A 19,844-nucleotide genomic window follows, 5' to 3' on the forward strand; every position below is an offset into this window, starting at 1 on the left:
ACAATGAACACTTTTCGCGCCACTGCGTCACCCGCACAAGTAGAACGTAAGACATGATTGGTCAAAGCGTTTCCACATTGAGCGCGTGAACATACACGCTGACCAATAGAACCCCAGTGTTTGTCCATGTGACCTCGCTACGCACAGAACTCCCGCGAAAATAAATCCGGAAGAGAAGAACGACAAGGAAAAAAGGAGGAAGAAGTAGAATAATGGAATGAAATCATAAATGTCATATTGGATGATTTAGTTATTACATCAACTTTTACAACATACAAGGATGCTTTTATGTGTTTTATTTTTTTCCTACCTGTGTTGCTGAATTAAACACAGTATTGACGCATTTGTGCAGTACACAGAACTCGACAATAGATGGAGCCTCACATCACATGCGTTTGACACTCGGTGGGGCGATACTGCAAATATTGGCCTCGATGTGATACCAAGTAAATACAAGCGCAGTACTACCGATACCGTTTCTTTGTACTCCAAATTTTAATCATCAATTAATTAATTAATCAATTAATTCAAAATGAATACCTTCAGTTTGTAAAAAAAAAAACCAAAAAAAAAACGGTAATGCCTCCTGTGTCCAAGGACTCATTCACAAAAGTATAAAATAAAATAAAATAAAATAAAATAAAATAAAATAAAATAAAATAAAATTAAATTAAATTAAATTAAATTAAATTAAATTAAATTAAATTAAATTAAATTAAACAATATATCAATATATATCTCTTCCATGGATAGTTACATACTGTACAACACAACAAAAAAGACACACATAAATACATATAGAACCCTTGGCATGTCCAATGACTTTTTCCTTGACTGAGTTATTGTTTTCTTTAATGTTTTTTTTTAAACTTTATTTATTTTTTATTTTTATTTTACTTTTGTTTGTAAACAATATCAAATATACTATAAATATATCAATTTCAATAATGTAACAATATGAAAAACAGCAAAAAAAAAAAAAAGCTGATATTTGTAAAATTAACAGACGAGCAATGAAAAGTATCCACCCGATACTGATACCACCATTGGGATCGATACTACCGTTATCTGGCTGGAGCTACTACTTTTTACGGTTGTTAGTAGTGTGCGATGCAACACAACACGGTATTATAATCACTGAAATACAAGTCCAATCCAAATAAGTGCAAATAAAATGCTCATATCATTCGCTAAGAGAGGCTGTCGTGTCGTTTTGGGGGCGTTTCTGGTCACTTTAACACCGCCCTCACTTATTGCACATCTCACAACTTCCAGATCAGCTGCGTTGTTTTTTTTTTTTGTTTTTTTAATGAATCCCCCTTTACTATTTCTCAAGCTTCCCAAACAAACTATGTTACAATGATCCCACGCTGCGGAGCTTCTCCAGAAGTGTAGATTAGTTCATTTACTTCTTGTTTTTGCAGAAACTGGAGGGGCACAACCGGCGTTGAGTCGACACAAGCAGGTGAGCGTTGGTGATTTATTGAATCATAGCCACATGAGGTGTTGGAGTGCTTTAAAAGTGGGGGTCGAACAGCTCTTGAATGCAAGTTGTATGCTGTACACTTACTCTAACTTAACAAGTGACAATTCAAAACTTCAACTGAATTCTGCAGGTTTTTATTTAATGCATGTAACATCAAATTATGGCTTTGTGTTTATGGCACAGGGGGATTGAAACGGTGTCCTCAGATGGGTGTGGGTCTCTTTTGTTGTTTCCATAGCGCTTCACATTGCTGTATGCGTATATTTGAGGGAAAGGTGATGGTTACAGGTTTGACTGCATATCTCAACCCCTTCCAGTACTGAATTGTAAAGGAATGTCAGCGCTTTCATGTTGTTTATTGTTGGAAAAAAATGAAGGGGGGGGGAAAGCTCATAAGAACATTCTTTTGTGTATCTGGGCTTTATGTCACATGCATCTGGCTTGCTGACAAGACTTTTTCTTCGCTGGTTTAATCTGCCTCATAATCATTTCTTTGTCAAACAAAGCGTGGTTCTTAACAACAGTGAAATGTTCAATGCTGTTTGCAGTTCGGGGGTGTCCAAACCTTTTCCAGTGACGGAAAAATGAAAGGATGGGGTGGACCACTATGAGACGTTAAAACCAATCCACTGTAGGTCAATATATGCTAAGCTAGCTGAACAAAACATCTTAGCTCTGTGGTGTGGAGATGATCGAACGATACATCACTTTTATTTTATTTTATTGCTTGAGTTTGTAAAAAAAAAAAACATTAAATATAACTATCAACAATTTTACAATATGTCAATGGGAAATTAAAAAAAAAAAAGAGTTGCGGGCTGAAAATGGCCCTCGGGCCACACTTTGGAGACGTCTGATTTACTGACTTCCATATGTTATAAATCCAAGATCAGGGATATTTGAGCCCATCCTAGCCATAGCGATCAACATTTGCATTTGAAAATGCTGGAAATTTACTGGGGGGGGAAAAAAGGGAAATTCCGGTCTCCACCAGCACCACCCTGTGCTGCTCCGGTCGTACCAAACAGGATTATTTTTTCATGAAAGTTAAAATACGGGAAACCGTAAAACCAAGAGGCCGCCTGGAAAGAAGGGCAAAATATGGGAGTTGACAGGTATGATCCTAGCAGACGTTATCCACTTTTCCACTGTAACTCATGCCGGTTTGTGGTTTTCACTCTGAAATCTATCAAAGGGGGGAAAAACAAGCTGCATTGATTTGTAACAAGACCATACCTGTCAACCATCTCGTTTTCCACTGGAAAGTCACGTATTTCACCTTCTTCCCCGTCGTTTTCATCAACTTTCATTAAAAAACCCTCTCTGGTGTTGTGTTTGTTGTGCAGACTATTGCTCTAACGTGGAGGTGGGTGTATATACCTGGGGGTTGCTGGATGTAGAGTCTGGGTGAGGCCGGGCCGCATCATGTATTCACTCCGGAATCACAAGGCATGCTTTGCGGTATTTGTAACAACAATAGATGAAATGTAAGAATAAATAAAAGTGTCACTGTGCTCTTATGTGGCAAATGCAGTTCGGAATAAATGAGTCTTGAGTTTTGCCATAAACAAAAGGACCGGAAGCCAGTGAAGAGAGTGCAAAACTGGAGTGGTGTGGCTCGGTCCTCCTGTCTTCAGGTGTTGGTCAAAAGCTGCACAGCATTATTTTGTATCAGTTGTAGACTGTTGAATGAAGACTGTCTCCTAGTCACTTGTAGCTCAAACAACAGTATACCCTCTACCGCCTCCAGTGCTGAGCCTTCTGGGTAATGTAGTATACAAACATTTAGCAAGACATCTGGTACAGCAGATGACGGGTCTCTTTAGCACCTGATTTTGCCAATGATTTGTTATAATTCCTTTTTTTTTCCAGTGTCACCCACATTGTCCCGTCCAGTGTGGTCCATCCCAATCACCCGGCGATGTCAGGAGACCTTCTACAGAGGCTCAGCACCTTCATCCCGAGTGTGAAGCCCTTCCAGCTCTCCGACATCGTAGTGCCCTCCTTGCCGCTGCCCAGCCCAACCGTCCCCTGCTCTGAAGTCCCCATCCTGTTCCGGGAACCTTACATTCTGACGGGCTACCGTCCCGTGCAGCAAAAGTGGCACTGCTACCTCCTCAGCCTCTTCCAGAAACACAACGAATCCATCAATGTGTGGACTCACTTACTGGCCGCTCCTGTGTTGCTGCTTCACTGGCGGGCCAACTTAGGGCCCCTGGGGTACACCTTAGATGTAGCCTCCCTGCCTTTACTCGTCTTCTTGGTGTCTTCGCTTACATATTTGTTCCTCAGCGCGGCAGCACACCTCTTTCAGTCGCACTCGGAGCATGCACACTATTTCTTCTTCTTCATGGACTATGTAGGCGTGGCTGTCTATCAGTACGGCTGTTGCATTGGACATTATTTCTACACGTCACAGCCGGCTTGGAGGGACAGCCTTGTAGGCTCCCTTTTCTTGCCAGGAGCTGCCTTCTTCAGTTGCCTTACCTGCGCTTGCTGCTGTTTCGCCAAATCCAGATTCCAGCGACCATATCCCGTGGGTCGGAAAGCGTGCCAGCTGATCCCCACCTCGCTGGCATATCTACTAGACATCAGCCCCGTGGTCCACAGGCTGTTCACCGCATCCTGGGCGGAGGAGCGCTCCCTGCTCTTCCATGCGCTCCAGATTGCTTCATTCCTCCTGTGCGCTGTTTTCTTCTCCTGTCCTATCCCCGAGCGCTTCTTCCCAGGCCGCTGTGATTTCGTTGGCCAAGGACACCAGATCTTCCACCTCTTTTTGTCCCTGTGCACATTGTTTCAACAGGAGGCTCTGTTCCAGGATTACGTCAGGCGGCGGGATACAGTGGTGGAGATATTCGGTGAGGGGCAGCTGTGGTGGGCGTGCGTGTCCTTCCCTGTCGTCTTTCTTTTTTGCCTTTTGACCGCGCTTGTAAGCATGAGGCACAAACACAAACACCTGCAGGGTCAAAAAGAGAGAAACGACTAAGGGTGCACTCATACATCTAATTAACTCATTATCATTACCAACTGGGGGGAGGAGCAATCTCATTCATTTTATGATATGTCGTGTTGCACATGTCTCAGTGTGGATTATTGCAAGTCTTTCTGTTCGTTAATATTATCCAACATGTCGGTATCATTGATTTGAAGTGCTTGTGCCAGACCCGCCTCTTAAAATTGTCCATCCTGAATGTGTCCTAAGAAATGTGAGCGTGTAGAATGAGAAACACCAAATAGTCTGAAAAACGGCAGTGAAATCCAGCCATATTTAAGGTTTCGTGTTTATTACGTAAAGAATTACAAGACTGGAAGAGGAAGATGGGACTATTTAACACATTCTAATCGATAGTATGCTGAACACAATGTTTTCCCTCAATGAATCATTGCTGCTGCTGCTGCAGGAATCTGAGTAACAACCAGTGACTGTTTGTTCATGGATCTGTGTTAAAATAAAAAAATAAAATAAAAGCATTCCATTAGGCTATGTCAATTTAAACCATACTTTCATTGTGCACCTTTTTTTGTTTAAATGGCAATTTTGGTGTCATTCATAGTCCGATTTAATGACGTTTTATGGGTTAATCAATATCTGTGAATATTGAACCGATATATTAACTTGTTTTTGTTGTGTGAAGGTTCTGTCACTCCTGGCCCCTCCCCATTACACACAAACGCACCGACCAGCGAGGTGCAGCTCTTCCTGTCTCACTCGCTCGGCTGCAGCAGAGAAACGGAGAAGGAAGTTGCATTTTTTTACACCACGGTAAGCTGCGACTTGTTAAAACAATATAACGCTGCACTTCAGTGCCCCGTGAGAATGACGTCCTTGCGGAAACACGGCGTCAGGGTCCAGGAGAACATTCTATTTATTTTCCCCGCACCCTCACCTTGCCTCAGGGGAAAGCATGGCCGCCAGGGAGGGAGGTATATGCACGCATGTGCAACAAAAGGTTGTTACTGAATGCTTATTTACTTTATGCCACCGCAAAGTGATAAAGCGAATTCGTTCTGTATGTTGCTACGTAAGTGACGTCCTTACAGGTTTTTCCGGATGTGGTGTCCTTGCTAGTGATTGCTGACATGTAAAGTTATATAGTGTGTCCCAGGTATCAGAAGATAACAGAATACATTCATTCATCAGGTAATTTTGGACTTATTTTTTGTTACCTGGCGTTTTGTCCTAAACCAGTGCTTCTCAAATAGGCTATCCTATGCCATTATATTCAATCAATAAACAGCACTGAATGTCTACGCTCAGTTTCAGACTGGGTAGGATAGGTTTTGCCTGTGTAAACTGCATTTAGAAGTAAAAACAACAACATAGGGCTGTCTGCGGGTGAAAAAAAAAAAGCAATTATGAATCTGAGAGAAGACAGAAACTCAGTCACTGTTACTGCCACGACAACTATTTGGATTGTCCTGAAGAAGAAGTAAACCACCAGACGTGGAAATGGTAAACCAAGGTAACGTGTAATCCCAATGGTAACGTGTCAATCTATATTATGTCTTATTTATGTCTTATTTTCTCTTATTATGTCAACTGTATTGGGTATTCCCAGTGTAGAGGTGACTATAGGGGCGTTATTTCATGTATAAGGGCTCTAAGGAATCATACTTCGCTGAAATTCACTTATCATGGTTGGGTCTGGAACCAATTAACCGCCATAAACGAGGGATAATACAGTATTTACAGTATATTTAAATTTTAAAAAAGCAATCTTAATTGGATTCCATTGTGATTGTCTACCACCATGCACTGTATTTCTAGTGTGTTTTTTTAGAATTTTGGCTTGTTGGTATCTGTCAACATTTGTACATGGAGATAAACAAGGCGTTACTGTTTGGATAAAGCATCTAGGTCATGAATGTCTGTGTGATTCGGAAACGATGATGAAACATGATGCACAGCTGAAGAATACTACGCAAGCATGAAGAGTGATAATTACTGGAAGCAGCTACAATTTCCTGCATTGTTGTCAACTACCTTGACGGCTACAGCGTGTGTAGCTAATGCTAATGAACTATTCCACCCATATCTATACCATATCAGTCCCACTACTGCTACTCATATGAGTAAAAGTGACGTTTTGTGAATGAAGAAATGTCATTGCACCATTCAAATACCATTGCAGCAACAGCACTCCTTGGAATGCGCATGCTGCAGGTGCACAAGCACCGCTCTAGGATGTAAAGGGTGTTAGCTGCTTCTTGGCTTGTGTGAGCACCTCCTTCATGCAAAACGATCCCTCCTTCAAGCACCTGCCTGCTGGGGCCCATTATAAAGCACGTCAGGTGAATGACTGGCAGCAGTTGTTGACAAGCAGTAGTGAGCAGCACAAGCAGCACATACGGTAAGTTGGATTAGATCTGTTTTTTTGTCTTATTGGTAGTAGGTCTTCATTTGTGTTTGGCTGTACTACAGCAACACCACAATGGCTCCAGTCGGGATGGTCGACATGTTGTCTTCTCTTTCGTCCGCTGAGATGGGCGTCATCTCCCTGGTCGTATTCCTCATCCTGAGCATTAGTCTGGTGGCCCTGTGCAATGACTGTCAACGGTGAGTCCCTCATAGATAGACATTAAATATGCTGTTTCAACCCTCCGTCCTGAACTGTGAGGCACGTACGTGCCATTCCGGCACCACAAAAGTGAGACTTGTTAGACTTGATAGGTGGTTTTTGTGCTCGGGTGTTGCCTGCTTAAAGAGTGAGCATGCAAGTTGAGGGTTTTTAAAAGTCACGTGACAGTATGTGTGGGGTCTATTGTATGCAAACATATGGACACATATCTATCTATGCATCCGTGTGTTTCCACACCCATCGCTGCCAAACATATCAGACAGAGGCCTGGTCAGACTCAGGCAATGAAACTATTCTCTTATCTGCTGCTGCTGAGCGCATTCCTCAACTTGTTTGTCACCCAGAGGAATGAAGTTGGAATGGGACCATAGTGATAGACAGGAATTATAACTTGTGTGTGTGTGTGTGTGTGTGTGTGTGTGTGTGTGTGTGTGTTGAATTGGTCAAGACAAAGAACATTTGTAGCAAATTGACGACATGGTAGCAACACTGATTTGTGAGTTCACAGCGCTGATACAGTCAGGGTTAGGGTTAATTGACTATGATTCAAGTAGAATTATTCAATACATTTGCCTATTACTCCGCACATTGTAGCTGTACAGGTCAAGGAACCATATTTGGTAGCTTCAACGTTAGTCAAAAAGGTAGTAGAAACACGTGATTTCTCCCAACTAATCAGGGAAGAATGCTAATGACACAAATTTTCAAAAATTATGAAAGATAAGAATAATAAACTGTTATTATTCTAAATTAGTATGAGTGCCCCAAAACTAAATTAAATCTAATGTACACTAAATAAGATAATCATTTTTTGTAAAAGATTTTTTTTTTTTTAATAAAAGATTTTTTAAATAAAAGTTTAAGCAATGTGTGCGTGGCGCAAAGCTATATTTTTTATATATAATATGATAATGTATAATAATATATAATAAAATGTTGAATTAATGAGCATAAATGTATGCTTGGGCTTTAATAGGTAAAAAAAAAAAAAAAAAAAGTAAATACCTGATTTGCTGTATTTGCTTTTTGCAAGCTGGGGGTAGAAACATAGACATGAATCAGAGAAGAAAGGTAATGATACAAATAAAAAACATATTTAAATAGAAAAATATATTAAAGTGTTAATATTATTATTCTAAATAAGGAGATATTTTTTATTTTATAATTTTTTTATAATAAAAAAGATTAGGTTTGTGTGCCATGTTAGTATATTAAATATATATATTGATATTAGTATATTAAACTGTTATATTATTAGAATTGTAAATATGATTTTTTTTAAAGCTAAAAATGGTTTTACGAAGGTTAAGTGTGAGTGCCCCAAAACTGTATTTTATTATAACTATATTTGAAATCAGAGGGAAAAAAATCACAATAAAAGTTGGTAATGATATAAATAACATTTTTCTTGGGCTTGAATGGTTGAAGTAAAAAAATTACAAAAAAATAAACAGACACAGCGAGGTGGTAATTCTTACATATTTTTTTACTGTTAAAAAAAAAAAGTGTAAGTGCCCCAAAACTACATCTTATTATTACCCTATTTAGAATCAACAAAAATAATCTGAATAAAATGTTTACATAAAGAGCAATAATGAATTTCTAGTGCACTCATGGGTTTGGTTAATAAAAACATTTAGAAAAGGAAATATCTATTTGATGTATGTCCTTAGTAGAAATGTGATTTCTCCCCGCCAATCAGGAAAGAAAGGCAATGATACAAAAAAAAAAGGATAAGTATATTAAACTGTTATATTATCATTCTAAATGAGATGATCATTTGTAATTTAAAAAAAAAAGATTACCGGTAAGTGTGAGTGCCCCCAAATTATATTTTATTGTTACTATATTTGGAATCAGGGAAAAAAAATAATAAAATGTTAAAATAATAACAGAATAACAGAAACTACAGCTTTAATGGGTGAGGTATAAAAAAAAAGTAAATATTTGATGGATGTATGTGCTTTTTGCAAGGTAGTAGAAACATGTGATTTATCCCAACCAATCAGAGAAGGAAGTAATGATACAGATAAAAAAATGTAATTAAATATAATGACAGATAATATTATTAAAGTGTTAATATTATTATTCTAAATAAGGCGATATTTATTACATATACTGTATATGTTTAAAAAGTTTGTAAAAATGTGTGTGCCTAAAAGCTATATACTTTTATTTTATATACAGCATAGCAGGACTTAAGTAAAGCTCTGATGGAGCCATAAATACTGTATTTCTCAGGCAATTAGCAAATAAAGATTTATCATAAAAAAATCCAATGTATAATGGAATACAATGGCAGCATTATAACTCACCAGTGTAATTAAACTAATAATTACAAGAAGACGGTACAAAAGTTAGATTAGGTTCCTTGCCACAGATGAAATGAGGCGTGACATAAAGATGAATGAAGGACAGTCAGTACAACTAAGAGAGAATGAGCCACCTGTAAATGCAAATAGACGTATGCACCTTTGTCCCCGGACACACCGAGTATGCACACACATACAGTATGTGTCACACCCTCGGGACGAGTCATAACTTTTATATTTCTTGTCATCCTCAGGAACTCCGGCAACGCGTACGATGTGAACAGAGGAGCCACGGTATGAATTGACTCGTTCTTCCTCTTCTGTGTTTTCTGAATTCCATTCATGCAACAGCACCCTTTAAACCAACATGCTGCTACTCTGGAGTTGCTTCTCATTTGGTCCATAGCATAAACGTGTTTTGTAATGATGTGATATATGGCACAACATTTTTAAAAACATCCAAATGTTATCAGTTAAGTTAGATTTGTAAAAGTAGATTTGGCGCTACCTTTTTGCTCTCATTATACGTAGCACACCTCATCTGCCAGAGAATAAGAAGACGTAGCAGGAGAGATCAATGTTGCCAACTTAGCGACTTTGTCGCTATATTTAGCAAGAACCCGACCGATAAGGAATTTTGGGGGCTGGTGTCGATACCAATATTCGGGGGTGACAAAAGCCGATATCTGATACTGTATATTAGCGGATATCCGATATATTGGCCGATAACCGATAATAAGAGCACTGACAGCGCCCTGCGATTTGCCTGGCGACCAGTCCAGAGTGTACCCCGCCTCTCGCCCCAAGTCAGCTGGGATAGGCTCCAGCATACCCCCGCGACCCTAATGAGGATAAGCGGCAATGAAAATGGATGGATGGATATACGCAGGATATATACTGTACATGAAAATACATTCTTATAATTCTCAAAATACGATTCAACCCATAGATGCGGCTCACAGCTCAAAAACAAATGCGAAAGCAAACGAAAAGAAGTTGATTACAAAAAAAAGATACCGTAATTTCCGGTGAATAAGACACACCCTACGTTTTTGCCGCATCCACTAAATGTAGAGAGAAAAACACCGGACTATAGGCCGCACATGTCCATGTCATAAAATGAGCCATGAGAAAACTCACAACAAGCTTATCAACCCATCAGAAATCGCAGGAGGTCATTACTCAATATAACAGTCACACTCGCGGGGTCATCTTACTAAGAAAATCATCACACAGCAACTTAACACGCAAAAGGTAGGTAAGAAATATACAAGAGAAGTACCAATACGAGCTTAGAATGAAAAAAATAACTATTTTAACTGCTTCCCATCATGCATTGCTTCCCAAGGGACACAGGCTGTCATTGCCGTCATTGCCGTCATGGTGGCTGAATCTAGTGAAGAAGAAGTGAAGTGACAAAAAACCACCAAAAGAAGTGACAAAAAAAAGTTCATTTGTAATTCTAAACATATTTGTTTTGTACTCACTTTTTGCTAATGAGTCATGGCCAATTATACAAATTTGACGTTTATGTCATTACGTCATCTCATTCTCCAATGAACTTAACATGCATATTTTTGGACCATTGACTATTTTTGACATATTCTCATCTCATATTATCATTAATATCCCAGCATTCAGGCTTCAGAAATCACGCCACTAATGCAGCTTTCCTCACTTTATGACTTATTTTGAGTCTTTCTCTTTATTTCTGTTGTGCAAAGTTATCATTAATACCGGGAGAAGCGATTGCATTCGACACATACAGTATGTTGCCCGTGTGAAAGCAAGTGTGGGCTTTATTATTTTGAGTATTTCTATTTATTTCTATGATCCAAGATGCAGGTTGTCATTAATAACTGGTGAGAGGAGCTATGTTATTTTGAATCTTTGTATTTATTTCTATTTTCGGAGGTGCTGGTTATCATTAAGAATTGCCGGGAGGAGCAATTTCATTTGACACATACAGTATGTCGCATGTACGAATGTACCTGTGTGAAAAGCAAGTGTCTTGTAATCTTTGATATTGTGGATTACTTTGAGTCTTTCTATTTATTTCTATTATCCAAGATGCAGGTTATCATTAACAATCGGCAGGAGGAGTGATTGCATTTGACACGTGCATTTTGTTACTCGCACAAATGTGCACGTGTGAAAGCAAGCGTATCGTAGGCTTTGACTTTGTGGATTATTTTGACTCTTTCTAATTATTTCTGTTATCCAAGGTGCAGATTATCATTAATAACTGCAGGTGGAGTGATTGCATTTGACACATATAGTATGTTCAGCACACAAATGTGCTCGTGCGAAAGCAAGCGTATTGTAGGCTTTGACTTTCTGGATTATTTAGATTCTTTCTTTTTATTTGTATTATCCAGGATGTGTGTTATCATTAATAACTGGCGGGAGGAGCGATTGCATTCAACACATGTTGTATGTTGACTGGGTTATCATCAATAACTGGCGGGAGGAGCGATTGCATTAAACACATATCGTATGTTGACTGGGTTATCATGAATAACTGGCGGGAGGAGCGATTGCATTAAACACATATCGTATGTTGACTGGGTTATCATGAATAACTGGCGGGAGGAGCGATTGCATTAAACACATATCGTATGTTGACTGGGTTATCATTAATAACTGGCGGGAGGAGCGACTGCATTCAACACATATCGTACCTATGTTGATTGGGTTATCATTAATAACTGGCGGGAGGAGCGATTGCATTAAACACATATCGTATGTTGACTGGGTTATCATGAATAACCGGCGGGAAGAGCGATTGCATTCAACACATGTCGTATGTTGACTGGGTTATCATGAATAACTGGCAGGAGGAGCAATTGCATGTAACACGGACAGTAGTTGCACACACGAATGTGCCCATGTGAAAGCAAGTGTATTGTAGGCTTTGTGGATTATTTTGAGCCTTTTTGTTTATTTCTATTCTCCAAGATGCGGGTTGTCATTAGTAACTGGCGGGATGAGCGATCACATTTTATGACTCGTCTGTGTTGCGTTTAGAGCACCCATTGACAGCTACGTTTAAAGGAACTTTAGGAATTCGTACTAGAGGTGCGTGGTACCAAACCACAACGTTTCGCAACACTATGCAGCACTTCGCTTCACTGCAGGGAGCAAGATTGTCCAGCCACTCCGCGCCATGGAATGAAATATGAAAATTCTTTCTACGCTGATAAAGAGTTATGTTTCTCAACTTATTTCTTCCTACTTCCCTGTACGGGGCAAAAGTCACGCTTGACATTTCATTACCTGATACCACTCATACCGCCACATAACCGAATGATTTTGAGTGGTCTCCTGCATCTTTTCTATCGAGAAAATCGTTCTGTGTTGGTTGTTCTTTCAATGAAGTCGTGATGAAACTGCTGCTACTGCCACACCAATGCTACTCAAAGTTCTGCTTTTGGTTTATGTAAAAAAGAGGCTCAGTAGTAGTACTTCTTTTAGTATTTCTGTACCTAACGTCCTCCCAATAGGGTAGACTGTGGAAACACTAACGTGGAACGCAACCCATTCTGAAATCCTGCGAAATAATGGTGAAATTGGTGATAGTAAAACTACGAATAATTTCTTCCAGTCATTCAAGTGTAAAAAGAAGCTAATCATGCTTCAAACACGGTATCTAACTTTAGTAGCGTACGAATGTTGATGCTTGCTGCTCACCCAGATAGATCTATACCTACTACTACGGCCATATTTGTACAACGAATACCAACTGATAGGTCCATCCATTCTTTTTCTATGCCGCTTATCTTCACGAGGGTCTGGAGCCTAATCCCTGCTGACTTTGGGCGAGCCAATCGCAGGGCACGTATAGACAAACAACCATTCACACTCACATTCATACCTATGGACAATTTAGCGTCGCCAAATAACCTAACATGCATGAATGTAGGAGGAAACCGGAGAAAACCCACGCATGCACGGGAAGAACATGCAAACTCCACACAGAGATGCCCAACGGAGATTCGAACTCACGACCTCCTGACTGTGCGGCGAACATGCTAACCACAAAAAGAAATAAAAGCATGTGCTGAATGTGTCCAAAAATGTGTGTATAAATTAATACACACTGTATGTCTAAATTACCCCCAAGTTATCCCTAATAAAAATTCACGGCAACTGTTGCGACAATAACCCACGCCAAGCTGAAACCCAATTCTGAACCCCTGACGTCACCATAACACCTTTTACAGCAACACGCATGAGCGCGAGTCTTATTCATGTCTTCAATGTCTTATTTTCTGTTACGATGTCTACTATATTGGGGAAAAGAAGTGTAAAGGTGACTATAGGGGTGTTATTTTATGTCAAGAGGGCTCTTAAAATGTTAAGAAACGCATTTAGAACGTCATAAACAGGTTTTCTACGCTCCAAGTGTGAAAATATGATATACAAGTAAGGAATCCTACTAAATTCACTCATCACGGTTGGGTCTGGAACCAATTAACCGCGATAAACGAGAGATTATTGTATTAAATATTACACTACTTTTCTTTGCCACCTATAACACAGTGTTAAGATGTTTTGTTCCAATACCTTCGCATATATTGGCCTACATTGGATTGTTTCTTAAAATAGATTTTACTATAAATTGTGCAACCTCATGGGCTTGGACTGCAGTTGAAAAACAAACATAACTGTCGCTCACAAGGAAGGACAAAGTGGCTCTCTTGTTCATTGTGTGCTTATCATTCCTTCCTCTCTTTACGGCAGGTTGATGGTGTCAAAGGTGAGTTATCGCCTCCCGGATTCAAATTTTTTGCTTAAATGATGTAAAGTGCATGTATAACCTGCATTGTCTCATGTCGACTTGCAGACTCCAACTACACAACATGGAGAGACCACAAAAGCATGCCCATTAGTACCCTGGAAAGGTCGAACCCCTCAGCCCACTAAGCGCCCGCTTACGGTCCCATCCACAACCCCTGATGTCGTTTTGATAAACACCACTGAAAACAGCAGCTCCACTCTTCAGAAAACAGATTAGGGGTCAGATTCTAGTCCAGGGGTGTCCGATATATGCTGAGATTTCTGAACAAAACATCCTACCTTTGTAAATAGGTGACACATTAGTGTAATAATATATTTCATAATAATAATGAATTCATTTCATTTTTACAGTACACCGAGGCCCAATAAAAAAGGAGCCGCACTTTGGACACCCCTGCTTTAGTCTCTCGAACCTTCTTGTTTATTGTTAGCATCACAGACAAAAACTGACTTTACTCCAACCACACAAGCGGCAATTAAAACAAATATTTTTTCCACTCACATCGCTGTTAAAAGTTCCGCACTAGCCTCGCAAGGAAAAAGGGTCATTTACAGGAGATCCACGCTTTTCGTGGGCGTTCTCTTCTCAGACCACCTGCGAATAACGAAAAACGCAATCGAGACGTCCTCTGACACGAATCGGCGGGAGGTCATCAAACCAAACGCCTCCCGTTTCTCACTCACGGTGCAGCCAAAAGTAACGCACGTGGAACACGCAATGTAACTGCACCACACAAATTGAAGTAAACGCTTACACACTAATATACATGCAAACCACGCTACATTATACCTATTTATAACCCGCAAAGCATGCTGGGTGACTTCCTGTTGGGGAATCTGTTGTATAGAAATCTCCAATTTTGACAGGAAGCTTTGTTTTAATCGTCTTTTCTTGTGTGTGGAGCCATGTCAGCGTGATATTTTTGTATTCAGTGTTTGTTTTTTTTGTCCCCACAATGTCGAATTATATTTTCAGGTGCATACTGCAGAGTTTAAACTCTTCAATGTTTTGTTTTTTTTCACTTCCTATAAGAAGGCGTTCCATTAAATAAATGAAACAACGCAGGTGATTTCTCCGTCGAGAAGCTTTTAAGTTTATTGATTTTGTGTAGTGCAAAAAAATGATTGTAAACCAGCGGGAGTGAGGGGGGGAAAATTATGAAAAAAATTTTGAAATGATGCCATAAAATTATGCTTTTTTTTTTTTTGCTAACGGGGGTTTAGTATTTATAACTATTTCTGCATTTTTAGTAATATGTGTTTGCTCATACGTAGTTTATTTGCATATGCTCGAAGTAAATGTAGTAGTGATGAGGGGATTTTTTTTTTTCCAATCTTTGGTGCGAGCTTGCGTCGCTTGAAGGCATATAGTTTCTGTTTGCATTTTAAAATGTCTTGAATATTTAAATAAAATGTAATTTAATAATTGTATGTGTCTCAATCTGTGAAATTTTGGTATCAACCCCCGCTACAGTAAAAACTGCAGATTTTGGAGCTGCCTTTTTGAACTGTGGCCAGCCTGAGGCACGCCTGTGCAATAATAATGCTGTCTAATGATATTATCGAATTATTTTTATCTTGGCAAAAGAGAAGTGCTCACTAACACACATTTAGACACATTTGTGAACAATATTTGTCAGAAATAGGCCTTTTGCGCACATAGTAAAAGCAAGCTCATGAAAGATGGGCGCAAAAGGAAAGTGTTCATATTTTTGTTGCAGTTAGTTAGTTGGTGAGGATACCGGAGTGGCAACTTGCCTTAATGAGCCTTCCTAGTCAAGCCTTTAAAGCAGGGTGGGGTTGTTATTCTTGCAGTGCCAGTTTTCATACCATGCAATACTACTATGCGCTCGTGTCAGGAAGGCAACACGCCCAAGTGACAATCCTACAGTCATGGTCGCTACATGAAACGTTTTTTTTTTGCAGGGCATTTGGGTGGAACGACGTTTGGAAAGTTGCTGACACCCGCAATGTTGTTTTGGGCCTCTAGGCGGCAGCAGAAACAAACCACCTCACTTGGCACGACAGTCCATTAGACAGGCTACTCTCCCTGGAGCCATTTTTTCAAAGAGTATATAATATTGCATTCAATTCAATTCAATTCAATTAAGATAACCACTGCGGACTGTGAATAATTCTGGATTCATGCTTGTGTTTTTTACTCTTTAAAAAAATTTTTAAATATGTATCGTTATATATTACATAATATATAAAGATTTGAAATTGATGTCTTTCAGTTTAGGTCAAATTAAAATATAAAAAAAAAAAACAGTATATAAAGTGTGTATACATGTTGATTTATTTATAATATATAAATATTTTGTATTTATTTATTTTATTATTAATTAATATTTTATTAACAATATTTTTTATAAGAAATACAAAATATAAGAAATATACAGTATATGTAAAAATATATGCCCTGTAAAGCCTATATATATATATATGTATATATATATGTTTACATATACAGTCATGGAAAAAATGATGAGACCACCCTTGTTTCTTCAATTTATTGATCCATTTTAATGCTTGGTACAACTAAAGGTACATTTGTTTGGACAAATATAATGATGATAACAAATATAGCTCATAAGAGTTGAATTTAAGAGCGGCTATCTAGCAACTTTCATGGGTTTCTTGATAATAACTAAAACACTTAAGTTCTTACATGAATAGCTATAGCATTGTACTGCCAAAAAATGTAACTCTTATGAGCTATTTTTGTTGTCATTGTTATATTTGTCCAAACAAAGGCACCTTTAGTTGTATCAGGCATTAAAATGAACAAGAAACTGAAGTAACAAGGGTGGTCTAATCATTTTTTCTATGAAAACCAAAAATAACTAAAGAAATATGTACAAATGGATGAAAACCATGTCAAACTGCTTTATTATCACCCATTGTCGTTATGTCTCTGGACAAAGGCACAAGTAAAAGTGCAAGCGATTGCTAATTTCCGCTTATGTCGACGCCCGGCCGGTCCGAGCGGTGTCGACAGAAACGGGTTCCACTGGACAAAACAACAATGGCTGCCCCGATTAAACCCAACAGGATTCAGTCTTTATTGTTTCCAATAAAGGTTTACTGTATGTATGCGGTCTCACTAATGGCGCCATTAACATTAGAAGATGGGGAAAACAGTGTTTTATTCCGTATCATTTATACATCTGATAATTGGTACTAAAGCAATAATGCCATGAAAATAATCTGCATTATCAGTGTGATGCTTACGTTATTACTCCATGCTATGTAAATGACTCCACTATATTGCACTACATTTCCACTGTCTGCTATATTGCATCAACATCAATGGAGTAAAGTGTTTAGTGGGTCTCATGGTGCCAAAGGAGTTGTGTGTGGTTTAGGAATGAGATTGGGACTAGGATTGGTTTACTCTCCTTCTCAGCGAGTGCACTGCTCAGACCTTAAAATCCCTGCTGACTGCATGTCTGGCGGACAGGGTGCAGACAGCCGACACTAATCTGGTCTCACACACACACACACACACACACACACACACAGGCCAGTCGTATTTGATCTCTATGTGGGCAACTCATCCTGCTTTGTGGGGTGAGGAAGGGGGCATACTGTGTTCTCACTGTCATTTTATTTACGGTATATACAGTATTTGCTCAAATGGACGTGTGTAACCGGATTTTGGATTAGTATTGACATAAAGACATGGGTTACGCAGTCCTATACCACTGCAAACACAATAATAAATAGTAGGTAGATATTGCTAACTTAACACATCTTTGACACTATCAGTCAAAACTATGAAGGGAATCTTTGTAAAGCTTTGTAATACTTCCTGTTTAGTTCTGTGCTGTTTTCTGCTCGCCCTTACGTCCCTGCTTTTGCGCACCTGGCGTATTTAGTTCAGGTGGTGGTGCGTCCCAGTGATGGAGCATTGTACTTGTTTGCCTTCAGTGTATGTTTCGTGACACATGCTTCTTCATGTTTCCTTTTTTTGCTCAGCTATTGAGAATAATGCAAGACTTTTACCTGCACTGCATCTTGAGGTTACGACCATACCAGAATGTGACAGAATGCTTCAACCAAAAGACGACCTCTGGACCCAGATGTTCCTCAGTGCGATGGAGGTCGAGTGCACAAGGTTCACACCGGAGGAGCTGGCGCCGATGGTGTGGGGGCCAGATGGCAGGCTTGTCCCCAGGGAGTTGGTGTACCCAGGTTCCGCCGCTCACACCAGACGTACGCTCCAGCGAGGGCTCCACAGCATTCTAAGGTGCAGTCACTCCCGCCCTCCTTGCCATGCCAAGCTGTGGTGCGGTTGCCATAAGCTGTTCCTGTGCCGGCCCATGGTCCAGCCTGCTACGGCCCCTCTCAACGTCCGCATGACTTCTAGTTGCCCTCGTCATCTGCACAAGTTCTGCCGCTGGTGCAATGCCTGCACCACATCTCTCCAAGCTTCTGACGCTCCCGAAGCCCGCACCACGTCAGCCTCTGGTGCCCGCTCCACGCCGTCTCAGGCCGCCGAGGCTCCCGGTCCCGGTGCCATGTTGTCTCAATCCTGCAATGCCCCCGGTGCCGGCACCACGTAGTCAGCTAGCCTCCGACGCCTCCGATGCGAGAGCCACATCTTCTCAAGCTTCCAACGCCTCCTGGGTCCTCTCCTTGTCAGGCCCCGTCACCTCCGGTCCCTGCTCCACACTAGTTCAAGGCTGAAGCCAAGGTTCTTCCAATCCCGGCACACGTCTTAAGCCACCACTTCTTCCGACCAGGGCGTCAGAGCGGGAGGGCCCCGTGACCTTCATCTAGCCTCCATCCATCCTTCCCTACTTCCGGTTTTGGTCGTTAGAGTCGTCTGGAGTACGTCATTGGAAGGGGGTCTAGTACCCTCAGTTGTGCGACTGGGGACGCACAGCTCACTCCTCCTGCTCCCTACCAGGCCTCCTGCTTTGCCTTCATGCCAGCCCATGCTGCAGCCGCCTCCAGTTTCGGCCCTGTCTCTGCGCTCGCCTACTCTCCTGCAGCAATGACATATGACTTGCGGCTTCCGCGTTCTTATTTCCCCTAGGCCAGGTGCCTAGGGGTATGCAGACAATGTTACCCTCCCAGCCGGTCCCGCCGGCTCCGCTGGGCTTGCCATCCCGGCCGTCCCCTCGAGGAGTCCCGCCAACTCCGCCAGTTTTTCCCGGTACCCTCGGTACTGTCACGGCCTGTGTGACAGCATATTTGACATTGACTGTTTATTCCTTATTCTTATTTTGTAATACTTCCTGTTTAGTTCCGTCTTCTGCTGCCCTTATGTTGCTGCTTTTGCGCACCTGGCACCAATTTATGTTCGGTGTATTTAGTTCAGGTGGTAGCGTCTCCCGGTGTTGGAGCATTGTACTTGTTTCATGCCTTCGGCATATGTCTTTTGTATGTTTTGTGACGCATGCTTCTGCAAGCTTCCTTTTTCTGCTCAGCTACAGAGAATTATTTAAGACTTACCTGCACTCGGTCCCCATCTCAGCATCTTGGGGTCACGACCATACCAGAACGTGCATTACATTATTTAATTATTAAACTTTTTAATCATGATTTATGCCCTTTAGTATTATACACCTTTTGCTTTTAATTTTTATTTATTTATTGTATGTATTTTCAATATATTTTATTTATATTATATACTGTATAAAATGTTTTAATTTATTT

The 19,844-nt window shown here is 40.3% G+C and overlaps 1 protein-coding gene across 1 annotated transcript; it reads left to right on the forward strand.

Moving 5' to 3' along the window:
- The first annotated feature begins 1,300 nt into the window (after positions 1-1,300).
- Positions 1,301-5,671, forward strand: paqr8 (progestin and adipoQ receptor family member VIII). Its single transcript, XM_054762646.1, has 3 exons — positions 1,301-1,465; positions 3,359-4,344; positions 5,122-5,671. The coding sequence occupies exons 2-3, from the start codon at positions 3,408-3,410 to the stop codon at positions 5,445-5,447; spliced, it is 1,263 nt and encodes a 420-aa protein (XP_054618621.1). The 5' UTR covers positions 1,301-1,465; positions 3,359-3,407; the 3' UTR covers positions 5,448-5,671.
- The last annotated feature ends 14,173 nt before the right edge of the window (positions 5,672-19,844 follow it).

The sequence above is a fragment of the Dunckerocampus dactyliophorus genome, chromosome 19 (genome assembly GCF_027744805.1).
Source record: "Dunckerocampus dactyliophorus isolate RoL2022-P2 chromosome 19, RoL_Ddac_1.1, whole genome shotgun sequence".
Lineage (NCBI taxonomy): Eukaryota > Metazoa > Chordata > Actinopteri > Syngnathiformes > Syngnathidae > Dunckerocampus > Dunckerocampus dactyliophorus.